This window comes from Cuculus canorus, chromosome 2 (genome assembly GCF_017976375.1).
Source record: "Cuculus canorus isolate bCucCan1 chromosome 2, bCucCan1.pri, whole genome shotgun sequence".
Taxonomy (NCBI): Eukaryota; Metazoa; Chordata; class Aves; order Cuculiformes; family Cuculidae; genus Cuculus; species Cuculus canorus.
Genome location: NC_071402.1, coordinates 120,093,819 through 120,108,846, shown reverse-complemented (window position 1 = coordinate 120,108,846; position 15,028 = coordinate 120,093,819). Strand labels below are relative to the sequence as shown.

Here is a 15,028-nt window from a genome sequence, read left to right as displayed (position 1 = left end):
GCATGAATGGGGAAATCTGATCTTTTGGTTTCCTGTGCTGCAGCGGTTTCTATGTTTTAATGTCCTCTGCTGTGCACTGATAGAGGTGATGGGTCTGTAACTTCTGTCTGAGCTGATGACTTGCAGTCCCTCAGCAACCACAGAACATGAGTGGCATTTGCTTCCTTACAATAATCTGGAGTCGCTGGAACATAGGTGTCTGCCTACAGTTTACTTCTTGACCATCATAGAGATGTTCCGCCATGTGAACGTTTGTAACATCCTGCTCCTCCAAGAGTCACTACTTGGAGTCAAATGATGTGCTGTTTAGAGTATCATAGCTTTTAGTGTCTTCTCTCTCTGCTTTTGTTTCGAGAGGAAAATTTGGAAGAACTTTGGAGAGGAGTAAGTTCTCTGGCACAGCTATCTGTAGGAAACTTCCTGCCATGAGAGGTTAAGGGAGCGCGGTTTCTGAGTAAGGCAGGAGAAACTTGCTTTTTGGTGGTAATATAATAGTATATAATTACACCTCAGATAAAATTCTAAGCATGCAAAACTATAGGATTATAATCTAATTTTGGCACCATTAGGTATTTCATATGGAGTTGCATACTGAGGATCTGTAATGCTGCTGCATATTGTGTAACCACCAGGTCCATTGCAGAACATGTTCCTCCAGCAGAGAGGAAGTGATCAAAAAATTTCCTTGAGTATCCATTTTTCCCCTCTGTCCTAGAGGAGCTGCTTCTTTTATGAATACTTGTCACTTAAATATGCAAATATAGCTGATGTGGTTCTGGGAATTTGATAATTTATGATGAGCTCTGCATTTTTCTGGCTAATAAAAATACAGTTGGAGATATTAGAAAGTTTTATAAAATGAATTTTATTTCCAAAGCCTACATAATTTAAAAATAGGTGACCTTGTTCTGTGATTAATTTAATGTATGGATTTTGGAGCTGGTTTTCATCAATATCCCTTGCCTCTTTGGGTTTGTTGGGTTTTTTTCCCAGAGATTTGAGGTATGGTATTTTTGCCAACTCCTGTGGAATTGCTTTAGAAAACATTAATTCTTTGCATATTTCTTTGATACTTGGCTTTCACTGTCTCTTAAGCTCCATAAAGCTTTAGCTAGGTAAACTTGTGACTGGTTCATCTCATTTTGTGTTGTTAATGAGTTGATACATTTTGGCTGTTGAGGCTTCCTCAAATATCCACCCGACTTCATCAGACTTCAGTCACCTGGTCCTTGAGCTCAGCATGGCCAACAGCTGTGCATTAGCTCATTGTACCCTCTGTTACAGTCTCATCTCTGTATACGTCTGTCAGCATTAAAGGTGTTTTGTGCATAATTTACACGGTTATCAAATACTTACAAGCTACGTGTCTGTTATCCCCAAGCAGGATGTACTCAGCAGAAATTGCTGTCTGAAAAGATGCACAGCTGGTAACCTTTCCTGGTATTCCACACAGAGCAGAAACACTCTGCTGTTTTCTGACAGGCAAACATATGTATTTGGGGTTGATTTTTTTTTTTTCCTTTTTTTTACCTTGCTCTTTTGAATTCTTAGTGATGACTAGGACACTGAGTAGCAGTAGTGATAGTCAACGTTGCGTTTTGCAGTTTCCCTCCTCTGGCATTGGTTTTACTTTGTGACCTTGACAAAACATTTCATTGCTGTCTTTATTTTCCCACCTCAAAATTGTCTTGCCTTTGGTTTCAGTCTATAATTTTAAAGAATTATGAGTAAAAATGTGATATAGGTGGCAGATGTATTTACTGATCACTGACTGTAGCAGATGCAAGGGCATAGCATGTTCTCTCAGGAAGCAAAGCGTTTTGGCAGTCCTAGACTGTCTTGATTTTGAGTGGTTGGGTTTGCTCTGTGACCTCTGCTATCTTCCCCTGACAGCGTGTGTTGGAGGGGATGGGTAACTCCTCACGCAAAGTGATGATGAGGAGCTACCTACAGCACTTGACGGCTTTGCCTGAAGCACTGCACAGACAACTGCAGAAGGAGCGTTTGCAATATGGAGCAGTTGTAGCCTTCCCAGTAGCTCTCATGACACCAGTAGTGCCTGCTAGTGTTGCATAAGCAGATTGTTTTTGAGAAGACCAATCATTCACTGTGCATAGACTTAAACGACTACAGTGGGAGGGAAATTCGATGCTGAGAACAGCTCAAGAAGTGCATTGCTCTCAGCCTGAGGCTTTCCATACAGAGGCTGAGAAAATGAGGACCCCTCAGTAGGCAACAGCTACTTGGGTGAACACCAAGGAAGGCGTGTGTAGCTCTGGATGACTTAGAAAATGGTGGTCATGAGAGGAAGCATGTTCCCTAGACAAGTACAGGAACAGTGTGTTGTCATCATGTTACTCAATCTCCTAGCTTATGAAATAATAGATGCTTGTTTGTTCGATGATAAAGGCAGTTCCTGCTCCCCTCAGAAAAAGAGAAAAATAAAAAGGAGAGAACTATCAGTGAGGTATCCCTTGACAATAAGGTAGCCTAACTATCCTTTGTGAGAATGATCATTGGTAAAACAGTTTGTGTCTTAACAGCCCAATACAAATACCCTCGGACACAGTTCCCCAGTGCCCTGCCTGAGCCATGGCATTTGAAGCCGAGCAGAGAGCCTACTCGGTGCCATTCATTCTGTAACTTCTGTGGGAAAACTGAGAGCTTTAACGTACATGGAAATTTTTCAGAAGTTGATTTTTCTCCCCGAGTATCAATATTTCAGGTATTTTTTTTTAAAAAAATGGCAGCTTCCAAAACAAGATTGTCTGACCAGAAATTGTTTTTCATGTAACATGGCAGACAGGGAAATCAAGTTAGTGGGTGTTCTGCTCTTAGCTTCAGTAAAGTGAGAATTTTACCCCAGGTAACCATCAAGCTGGTGGGACATGGATAAATAAGTAGTTACTTAACAAAAGTAGCAAAGGGATAAAAGAGTTTTCTATGCATATATGCTAAAAAGATGTATATTATAATCAATATATTGTTTTCTTCCTACAGACTGTAACAGAATGCACCTGTAGAGCTCAATCGTCCTTCCAGAAAAATATTTCCATAAGCCACTGAGTTGTGCGCTGATATCCAGAGTAAGACGACTTCCTGTCTGTGGTCCACAGAGCAAGAATGTCCTGGAAAAGAGAGGAGTAGGAAACAGTGATGAAATATAGGACGGACCTGATCTAGTGAATTACCTTTTTATCATCACGCAATCCAGCTCAAGCAGTAACTGCAGGCTTGACAGCCCTCTTTACTCACAAGTTGAGGTATCTATTTGTTGGCCTGGAGTGATGCAACACAATATTTGTACCCTGTGAGGTGTTAACATGACAACCAGCAGCCGCACATGTCCAGTACCAGCAGTGAATGGACATATGACTCACTATCCAGCAGCGCCATATCCATTGCTTTTTCCTCCAGTCATCAGTGGACTGTCTCTACCTTCTCTCCATGGACTCCAGAGCCACCCACCAACTAGCGGATGCAGCACCCCGTCACCTGCAAGTAAGTGCTTGGTATTAATAGTTTTTATTGACCAGTTTTCCTCTAACAAAGACTGATCGTGTTCATTCTGAGATTATCTTTAGAGTAATTGCAGTTGTTTATCTGTGATGTATTTTGCTTGGGCAAAGAGCTCCCATTTGTTTTGAAATACCATTTTCATTTAATCCTGTTTGTATAAAAATAAACATTCAACTGTATGACATAGAGAAGCTGTGGAACCCAGAGGTGATAAAATCTGCTATGGATTTTGGTATATCCTGCATTATCGTGTTAGCTGCAGAATCCAATGTTGTGTTTAAAGAAAAAATGCCTGTTGTGTATTCATGAACAGTGATGGTTGCTTTCATTTTGTTCTGTGAGTAACTACTTTCTTCCTGGGTGGCTTGTGAATAGCTGCTCAGTGGATGGCTGGTAGCTCTGTGAGCTGGCTGTGGCTGCAGAATGAACTCTTGCACCTATGGTGGGTTCCATGTGGAGCCCTCTCACATTCTCACCACTGCTGAGTTTGTTAGCTGGGCAAGTTTGTTTTCAGCTTTATGACAAACACACGTTTCCTGCTTAGACTTATTTTTATATATGTTTAAGTAACCCCTAACAAAGCTATCCCAAGTATGGACTCTTTTTAAGTAGTATCATATAGACAAGATACCTTTGCAGTGAGGTGACTGATGCATTTATTACCCATTATTATTATTAAGTAAGGGAAAACAGAATATATATAGCTTTGCAGGTCAGTTTGTGGTGAAGATGCTTATTTAGATACATTGCTATGATTGCTCAATATTAAAAGGTCTTGACTGAACAGCAAACCTGCAGAACTCCCAACACATTCTACTAAAGGAAAAGGAGATTTGCTGTACCAGTGCCCCTGATATGTCTTTCAAAAGGAAGCACGTGAAATTAGAGCTTCAAACATGAATGCAAAACCACAGAGAAGCAGAAACTTTATGTGAATATGCAAAATAAGTGGCTACTTCTGAATTTTTGGGTTTGGATCTTTATGCCCTAGTCCCAGCATTTTCATGGTGGTATTTCTATCAAGGTGCTTTTCTGCATTGGCTCACTTTGAATGTGCATGAAAGCCTGGCAGAGGTTGTGCAAAGCTTGAGACAGTAGTGTTTGAAAATAAGAGCTAATATAGGGGAGTCAGGGAGGAGGGTGACTTGAATGAGAGCTTCTTTTCTGACAAAGTCTCCTGCAGGATGACTATTCTGATTCATCCTGCTCTGATTTCCTACCTTTGGTGGAAACAATCTGTCTTATTTCAAAACCTATAGACCTCTGATTCTGGAGCTTGAGGATAATATCAGTAGAGTTATGGAGACAAGTTCGTGGGAACAAGCAGGCTGAGCTTTGAGTTATATTTCAGGTTTTGTTTTTTCATCATGGATTATTTGTTTTTGGTCTGGTTTGGTTTTGGTTTTTGGTTTTCCAGTGAAGCCCACCACACCCCCCCCCCCCCCCCGCCATGGGCCAGGGTTGGTATGATTGATGGCTTTTCTTAAAATTAGAACTTATGCTGGGTGTTGGGGGAATATAGATCTGTCTTGCAAAGACCTGAAGAAATCAAAGTTGGTCAAGCCACTGCTTTCTATATGCTTGACGCTATTGTATTATTTATATTCTAGTTTCTTTCCATTCATGTGAAAGCCAATAGAAATGATTTTACATAGAATCATAGAATCGTTTCAGTTGAAAGGAGCCTTAAAGATCATCTATTTCCAACCTCTTTTGATGGGCAGGGACATCCCACTAGATTAGGCTGTCCAGGACAGGAATTCTATGAAGATCTCTCTAATCTTTTTAAAACAGTGCAGTTCAACAGCTTTTGTTCAAAGTTAGTCGTTTAAGCTTTCATATTGTTGTCCTGTTTGCTTTTGTTCTGCCTTGGCTTTACGCTTCCCGTGATGGCAGATAACCTTGTATTAAGTTGTATTAAGTTATCTTAATCTGCTGTTGGGGTAGGTATCTCCAGCCCTGCTAAACAGACAACAGTATTTTACACGTATTAATGAGGCTTACAATAAGAGTGTGGGATGGAGTGATTTAGTTTCATTGATGTTAATAATGGTGTTGCTTCCATGACCTGTGACTTGGCTTCTGTTTTTATGCTGAGATACATAGTGCAAAATACTTAATAATTAGAGAGCTGGTCACAGTGCAAAAGAGGTCAGAAGATGAAAAAAGATCACTTTTATGCATACATGAACTGTGCATTAGCACCGAATGAAACTGTGGTCAAGAAGATCATTACTTTTATAAGTCCAGTTGATTTACCTACCACTGTACTACCCTGCATAGCATAGAGCAGATGTTTTCACTCCTGAGATGGAGTGGTGTGCAGGCTCCCCTCGTTAGAATTAATAATGAGGAGTTGCTTCTGTATTTAAAAGAAAAAGTTAGCAAAGATTGTTTCAGGAGATTACTGCTTAGCTCATTTAGAAATGGCAAGGGAAGGCCAAACTGGAGGCATTCCCGAGCTTTTTGGATTGTGTGCCAGCCTGTCCAAGACCAACGCTGTTCGGCTCTGTGCTGGGCTGCGAGCAGCTGTGGGAAATGAACACTTAACAAACATCCTGCAGAGCCTGATGTGTTTGCAATGGGAAAATTGCAAAATGTTAGAGAAATGTTTTGTGGGAGGGATAAAGGAAAAGGGGTAAAGATGGTTACACAATATTTTATTAAAGTAAAAGTATCTTCAGTTCAGGTGAGAAGCAGTCGTGCACACACAAGCAATACTGTTATCTGGGTGGCATTGCTCTTCGTTAGTCCTGCAAGAAGGGGCCCATCTTACCATCATGAGAATTAACGCTGGCAGTACTGTTGGGAGAGACCAGTAAGGAAACTGTCACGATGTTAGCTTATCAACTTAAGAAAAGTTTACCACCTTTATAAGGCATCTGTTGTGGATGTAAATGCAACTTTTAATTTCTAGAAAAGGACTAATCATAAAAATCAGTCTTAAAACCCCCTAAACTACAGAAGACCCCAGCCAAGTGAAGCAGCACCTGAAATTTTAGTAGGAAGATATCTAACAGACAGTACAGGTCATCATAGTATATCTGCTGAGTTTAAAACTGATGAGGAAGGTACTGTCTTTATGTTATGGCTGATGGAACCGCAAGACACACAGCGATGTTGCAGTTGTATTTCACTGCAAGGAAGATGCAGCCTCTTTGTAAGACTGGTTTCTGTCCTCACCAGACTGCCTCACCAGAATGAATCTTACAGAAATAGTTTCAACATGGGAGAAGACCACTACATAACAAAGCTCATTGATGTGAGCTAGAGACTATGGCATGGGGTGGAAAAACATTAACCTGAGCTAATGCTGTGGTGAAAGTAATCCCTGAGTATATCCTAGATCAAATTAAAATAAGATCTGGATAGTAGCCACTATGAGAGCCACTAAATAATAAAACACTTCAGTTGGCAGTTGTTCCCTTTCTGCTTGGGTTGAGCATCCTGCTTTAGGCATCCTGCTTGAATGGGGTGATATGTGTAGCTCCTGGCATTCGATGGGAGTCATATTCTGTCCCGCCACTATGTTTTGGTCCTTACACTGCTGATGTAAGCCTTTGGAATCCTTGATATTCTGCCTTCATTTGTTGCAAGCATGAAGGATTAGGAGTAGCTTGTTAAGGGGGCAGGGAAAAGCAGTGACACTGATGTCCTGGAGTTCATATAAAATAGTAAGATTGCTTCATCCAGATAGTTTAAAAGAAAAAAAAAAAACACAAAAAAAAAAAAAGCAAAAAAAAAAAAAAAGAAAGAAAATCTGAATGTGTTACTTGGAGGGCTGTGGGGGATATCAAGGAGAAAAATCTGTGCTAAGGTCATTTTTTTGTATTTTAGCCAATATTTTTCTGTCTGGGGTGTTTTAAAAGTGTGTTGTAAAGAATAAAGGATTTTATATCCTGTTTTATGTAAATCTTTTAGCTATGAGAAAATGTATGGAAAGTAAGATCGTCTGAGGAACTGGAAGATGTAGACAAGAACTAACTACAGCTTTACTTCTGAATAGTGCTATGCAAATACTAATTATTATATTTAGTAGTCAGTATTGCACTTCAGGCTTTTCGAACATACTCAGGCCAGGCATATTGTTGTTTTAAGCATTGTTTTCTGCTGAAATTGCTTTTCCTTCCATTACTGCTGGTTATTTACCGCTTTAACTCCAACATAAAGATTGCTTGCTTTTTTTTTTTTTCCCCAGGAAATGGATTTTTCCACTGATATCATTAAAAGAGTACAGTCAAATCCAGTGTTACTGGTGTAGTACTGCAAGATATTTTTGCCAGCCCCACCCGTTGCAGGAATTCATTTACTTTTCCAGTTCTGTTGTTAATCATTATATTGACACAGAAAGTCCTCCCAAAAGCACTCTTTGGCAGATTGCATTAAATATGAATAGCAGATATTCATTACGATGTGTTGCCCCCAAGAGAACTCTAAACTATCTGCACTACTCATGAACAGGCAAATACACTAATTCTCCAGCTATTCAAATTATTTTCAAATAGTTTAGTGTCTCCCTAATAAAAACAAGAATGTCTCTGTTTCCCTTAATTACTTAGAAGGTCAAGGACTCCCACATCTCACTTTACTTCACAAAATGGGGAATATTTCTGTTGGAGGTTGGAGTATGGTTAATACATGATGGATTTTCTTCCCTCAGCATAGTTACTGAGGCAAGTGTTGTCTGTAATGAACGGAAAAACAATCCTCAGCACTCTTTGGCACTCCAGAATTGTCTAAAATAATATTTTAATAGTTGTATTGAATTAGGGGAAAAATATATGAATCAACTTTGCTTGATTATGTTGTTGAGCTTTTTCATGCCTTCTAATTTTAGTGTGGCTGTCTGCCTTTTATTCTCGTTCTGTCTCCCTAGAAAGGCTGCCATGTAGTCATTTACACGTATCTGCAATTAACTGATGACTTTTAAGACTTCTGTACCTACTTGGCGCATGTGTTGCACATCTTTGTTGAAAAGGCAGAACACGTGTTCATATTCAGAAAGAGAGAGATAAACAAAATATGAATATCAGATTTCTTAGCTACAGCTATTGTTGCCTCATGCTGGCAAGTCTGAGGAGCAGTGTCCAGATGATACCCGGCAGATATCGTTCATGACCTTAGAAACCACCGTTTCTTTTTAGTTCTTCCTTTTGTTTACATCGTGGTGGTTTTTCTTGGTTGGGCTCATTGAGCAGCTTCAGAGCGTCCATACTTCCATTAGTAAGACTATGTTACGTTGTCATTTCCTGATTCTAGTTAAGCCGAAACTATCAAAGATTTAAAATTACTTTTTCAGGTGTGTTAGAACTTTTTTTCAGAACTGAAACATTCTAAAAAAGCAGCAGTGCCTCTCGACTCGGAGCAGCTGGTGGCCCTTGCTGTAGCTCTACCCTGCGGATGCAGTCCACTTTGAATTTTAGTGGGTAATGTGTTCATCTGCAATAAATCAGTTCTGGGTGTGTATAGACAGGAATTTGCTTCCTGGGAGGAAGCCAAATGTAGAAACTGTCTGCTCTGGCAAGGGGGAGCATGTGGTGTAATTCTGGCATGTGGTCTATAATGGCTCTGTGCATCCCTTATAGACCTGCTGTAGACTGAAGGAGCCTGGCGTTTGGAAGTCTTAATAGGAGCTGTCAGAGAATTGCTCCTTATGGGCCCCGAAGCAAGGAAATTCCCCAACAAAATGCCTTCTTACCTAAGGTTGGAAATATGTTTCTGTGGAGTATTGTGAATGACCTTTTTCTTTGCTCTGGCCCAACAAAAATAACATCCAGTAGGTCCCAGTGTTGAGGACGTCAGGAATGAAGAGCAAAAGGCTGGTTCCAGTCCCTTGCTGCCGTCTTACTCGGTGTCCTCTCTGTCACCCCTCTGCCTGATGATGGTGTATTCGGTATCAATTCATCCATTGCAAATGAAACGCACTGTATCTTCTGAAAGGAATAGGATGCCAGGTTTGAGCTTGGCAGGTAGCAGTACCCAATGTTTTCTCTATGTCTAATCTGTTTCCAATCCAAATTAGTAGGTGAAATCTTCCAAAATAGTTAATCATGCGGTAGTTCATAGTATTAAGAGCGAACATAAGCTTTCTTTTTGCCAAGTTTCTGTCTGAAGGCATGCATTTAGCAGCTAGAGCTTTAAGAAAATGTAATCATGTTACTTTAATTGCGTGGAGACCTTCCGTTCAGTCATGTCGTCACGTTCAAAAGGCATGTCACCATGGAGTTTTTGTAAATACCATTTTTTGCCTCGGTGCTAGCCTTGGTAAGACTTCTTGGGTTGTTAGTTTGTGTTTGCTATGTTTTTTACCAATATACAGCATTTAATTGGGAGGCATTGTTTAAGATTTAGATAGGGCAATTTTTCATCAAGAGAGATCGATTTATGTTTTTTTCTGAGCTAGAATTTCTTCCCCTCTTGCCTATATAGGGAATATGGGGAACAAGTTGTGTTATGTGGACTTTTCAGCTGTATCAATGACAGCATGTTACCCACTTAAAATGACAAATACCCATCCTATCTGATGAACCCCGAAAGGGCAGGGAATCCTTTTTCCCTTCCTTTGTCCTTCAGCGCTTCATTTCCTTTCTTACTGCCCAGAATAGGCCTACATCAGTAATATTCATAAATGATTTACAAAAGTAATTCCTGTGTAATAGCTTGGGACGTCAAGATTTTATGATGCTGCCAGATGTGCTATCAAACAAAATTATCTGGTTCAAAAAACTTGTGATAAATCTAGTCAGAGAAAATTCCCCAGGGCAAACTCACCCTCTACAGAAGTAACTATATCTCATAAAATTGTTAGATTCTCCTTTAAACACACATTTGAAATCCGACTTAAAGCAACAGTTTTATTCACGTGCAAACTTAAGTTTGGGATAAACTAACAAACAGGAAGGGACTGTCCTTAAGCAACAGAAAACTCCTTTCCTTTCAAAACACCACACGCGCTCAGAGGAAATGTCAGGGTAAATATCAGAAATATTCGGAAAACCAGAACCTGCATCCCTGAGATACTCAACTGTTTTGTCTAGATAATGCATTTTTAGAAAGTAGTCATCCCCTAAATATAGTGGATCTCATCTCAGTTGGGCTGCTGAGCTCCTGATGGATGTATCTGAGCACCCTGAAGCTGTGCACTGAGCAATGTGCCCAATGTGTACATGTGTTCGTTCCTTCATAGCCTCTGTAGGGGAAAGTGTTTGGGCAGCAAGGTGTGTGTTTTGGATGGGAGTTAGGTTTTGAAGGAGGGAATGTGCTGGAGATGTGCTGGAAGTCTCTGTGTGGCTATGTCTCATTCAGTACCGGAGAAGGCTGGACCAAGGCAATGTGCCCTTGGCTTAAATCTGTGGGTTTACGATGGTGCTTGTTCTTCAGGAAAGCCCCCAAAGAAGTCCAGCTGCCTGCATGAGCTTCACCAGTATAACTAGTTTAGTTATGCCACAGGAACAAACATTTTAAGCGTGATTTTCATCCCACAGTTCAAAGCATTTGGGAGAGGGCCTGAAGGTCCTGGCTGGGAGCTTTTGGAGGAGAAATGCTGAGTCTAAGGGTTTGGTGTGCTGCCTGTTGTTACTCAGCACTCTTGCTTATAGCTTCCATTTAGATGGAAGTCAGCTAATGTGTGCAAACAATAGGGTGCGGACATTGAGGTGGAGCTTGTTCTTTGCTATATTTCTGTGCTGAATGCCAGACAAATTTGTGTTAATCTCAGTGTTAGATTTCCTGAGTTTCGTATGTTTAAATCTGGGACCTGAACTAAGGCTCGCATACTCACTTTAAAAAAAAAAAAAAAAAAAAAAAAATCTGAGCTGCAAGAAATAAGGATGGAACATTTTTTCAGGAAAAGAAAAGGAGAAATGTTGTGGAAAATTCACAGAAATACTTTCCTCATCGTTTTACTTTGATAGGGATGGATTCAGACCTCAGCACAGGTGCACAGCTCCCTTGAGGGCTGCGGAGACACTGCATGTGGTCACGACTGGAGATCATCCTCTTCTGTACGACTGCCAAAATTATCTTGTTGCTTCTTAGAAAATAAAGCCTTGATCTTTCAGCTGCATTGGTAAGGGAATCTAAAGGCAGCTAGTGTTCATTCTGAAAATATAAGACTTAGTTGCTTTTCAAGAGCAGGCTTTTACTAAACATGTACTTCGATATTTGCAGCAATATGGGAATATAATTTCTGAGATATCAGGGTTGGGGACTGTATGCTTACACGGTTTTCACCTTTCAAAGTTAAAACATTTAAAGTATGTTTCAAGTCCTCTTAATGACCTCACTAGAACTTTTTTACAACCCTGTTATTTTTAAATACTAGAAAATAAGTTAATAAGTTTTACGAAGGAAATGGCATCACTTTTCCCTCCCTGTATTTAAAAACAGAAGGACAGACATTCTTTAACAGTACTGAATAGTCTAGGGGAAAAGAGTGGTCTCCTGCTGCCTGCTCTGCACAGCTTGCAGCTGTTATCAGAAATTCACCCCAACGGCTTGCAAAACCTGTGGCCTCTAACAACCTCTGCAGCCATATTTAAGGGAGAAAAAGCTCGTCTCTCTTTTAAGATTGAAAACGTCTGAGCCAAAAGCCAGAGCACTGTCGCAGTCAGGTCACCATCAGTGGAAAATGCAGTGCAATTTCCTGTGCATTGTGATTTTATTTGGGTACCAGGCAAGTAGTAAAGTTGCACCACCGTGGAGCGCAGCATCTAACAGTGACAATACCTAGAAGCTACAGCAGAGCCAATGGAAATCTCCGTTATTTCTATCCTTACTCCCTTCTTATCCTCATTCCTTCCAGCCACTGAGCGATACTTGTTTTAGGATAACAGTTCTGTAGAATGATGCGCACATTAAGTCTAGAGCGCTGAAACGAGGCCATGTTGTAAACCTGCAGTCTTTGGAAGAGTTCACCTGCATACCAGCATTACCTAAAAGCCATCAGTGAAGGCATTTGGTGGGAAATAGAACTGCATCATGTAAACAAATCTGCTTATTATATATTGCTTTTACATAGCGATTCCAGGATCAAGAGTTCTGTTATTTGAGAAATTAAATTCCTGGGAGAATCATTAAAAGTATAGAAATAGTGATGTCATTACAAAATTAACTAGCTATAAATCCACGGGGTAACATATCAATTCATAAAGGGAATAGCAAAACAGAATGCAGGGCACATCTGCTGCTCCAGTTCCTACAGAACCATCAGCCTATTGGTATCTGCAGACCACTTGTAATTGAACATCTGTTAGAAGCACTTGAAAAACCAGCGGGAGAAGCCATACACCTTGCAAAACACTTTGCTGTCAGTAACATCATAATTTCAATGGTGTATTCTTACAAAAATTGTTATAAGTCCCCTTCAAGTCTTAGATCTTCCTGGCATTGTTTCTTAAATAGTGACAGCATGAGTAATTGTAAAAATAACATGGACTTTTCTAAGGACTTTCCTAACATTTTTATTACTTTTTATTTATTATACCACTGCAACACACAAACTGCTATAGCGTTTTCAAACAAAGAGAGAGATAGGATCTCTGTTCCAAGTAGCTCAGAATCAAGCAAAGAAAGACGTGTAGTAAGAGAAAAGGATGTGCCTTCTGGGCCGAGTAATGGGGGCAAAGAAAGGCTCACATGCTGGAGACGCAAAGCTGAGTTTAGAGCTTCTAAAAAGCTGCTGGATGCATAGAAACAAGACAGCCCGCGGATACCGACGTGCTTCTTATGAAGATCCACAGTAAGATGCTGCAGCTTATTTCACTAAACCTGCATGTGCAGTTGGTGATCGATGAAGTATCGTAATTGAATTGCATTGTCTTTAGCTCTTAACTGAACTGGTCAGGTTGGCAGTATGTTTCCCCAGCTGCGTGGTCTGACAGTCCAACTAATTGGCCGTTTTCTCTGTTCAACGAAACCAGAAATACAGTTAATCCAGGGAGAGAAAGATTTCAGTATTGATTAGTGGTGGTTGGTTTTGCAAAGTGACCTGATAGACATTTGGAACACATCAGCTGCCTCGTGGTGCCGCAGCCAAATATCTTGGAGCATGGTTTGCTCTCCTCTGCTTTTATTACTTGCAGAAGAAGCAAACTCTGCCAGAATATTGTTGGAAGGGACGTTTGCCATTTTAATATGTAGTTACTAACACAAGCTCGATGAAAACATATTGCAATATCTTTCATTTTTAAGAATAGGCGATTGTATTTACTTAGAGTAAGAATTGTGAATTGTTGTTATAAATTGAGAAGGTAAATTAAAGCATATAGCCAAAGTCACAAAAAATGCTCAGTTTTACTCTCCTCAACAAGTACTGAAGTATTGTACTGGAAATGCTCCCCACTTCACTTTTTTTTCAGTAACCTGAGAATTTTTACCTTGTCATCCAAGACAAGGCTGGAGTATTCATAACCAAGATAAAGCCTAAAGGAAGCAGTCTGTCACTAGTGCAAGTATTTGGAAAGTCACTAGTGCAGGTAGCTTAAATGGGGTTTCTGTCAAACCTTTTTCACCGTTGTGAAGTGCTCTGCATGTGTGCTGGTGGGTTTCTAAAAGTGTTGAGGATATTATACACTGGACAGCCTAGAATTTACAAACCTCACAAAGTATGTATAGGAAGAGCATTGGCACTGAAAACCAGAGCAAGACGTGCATTTTTGCTTACTGGATGTTGGTTGATAATCAGTTTTTTAGTCATTTCTGGGCCCATGAAAGTGCTTTGGCTGCCTAGAAGTCTCCACAGTTATAGTCCCAGTAAGAAAGCAGTGAAGTGGTAAGAAATGTGTGTCCCCGTTTGGTAAACTTAGTCTTTCAGGCAAAAGAAAAGTGTTAGGAGGTCTTAAAGTCATTAAAGCTGCTCTCCTGAGGTCCTGCTGCTGCAAGGTCTCTGGACCTGATGCCTCTCCTTTCTCATTATATGCACCGAATGCATTTTGAGGTCTAGTGGGTTTCTTCAGATCTGTTGTTGGAGGTGGGCATAGAGCTATTCGGTAATGTACAATCGCAAAAGGAATCCAGCACGCGAAGTCTCTTCCTTACCTGTACCTTCCAGTCTCAGTCCACCTGCCCCATTCCACCTGCTCATCACCCAGGAGCTCTCTCTTGACCCTACAAGTTGTCTGGTTGTGTCTGGTTATGTTTAATTGATTTCTGTGGTGTTTGTGTGCTTCTGTGCTTTCATCCCCTATGGAGGCATACAAGTGGATGTAAAGTTACACAAAATATTTCTGCTCTCTCTTTCCTTACTGGAGGAATTACTTTGTGGTTATCCCGAAAGTAAAAGGGTGGTATCTTCAGTGAGATGTAATCTTTTGGGCAGTAGAGATGCAGAAGTGTTTTTAGGAAGGTTGGGCTGGTTCTTAGCAGCAAAGATATGGGGAGAGAACAGTCTGCGAGGGGGCTCCTGCCTGGATGAAGGCACGTGAGGCAGCTGGCTCCTGGAATTTGGTGTAAAACAACTTGTAAAGATGTGGAAGCCAGTGAACAAATTAAATTTCTAGGTTTCTGAGTT

General features: G+C 40.5%; 1 protein-coding gene across 2 annotated transcripts in view; it reads left to right on the top strand.

The window, feature by feature from the left end:
- Window positions 1-15,028, top strand: part of RARB (retinoic acid receptor beta) — a 330,118-nt gene that overhangs the window by 132,924 nt on the left and 182,166 nt on the right. For both annotated transcript variants that reach the window (XM_054059052.1, XM_054059053.1), the window contains exon 3: window positions 3,001-3,501. In XM_054059052.1, the coding sequence (XP_053915027.1) occupies window positions 3,324-3,501 (178 nt within the window). In that variant the 5' untranslated portion in view covers window positions 3,001-3,323. The remainder of the gene's footprint in view (window positions 1-3,000; window positions 3,502-15,028) is intronic.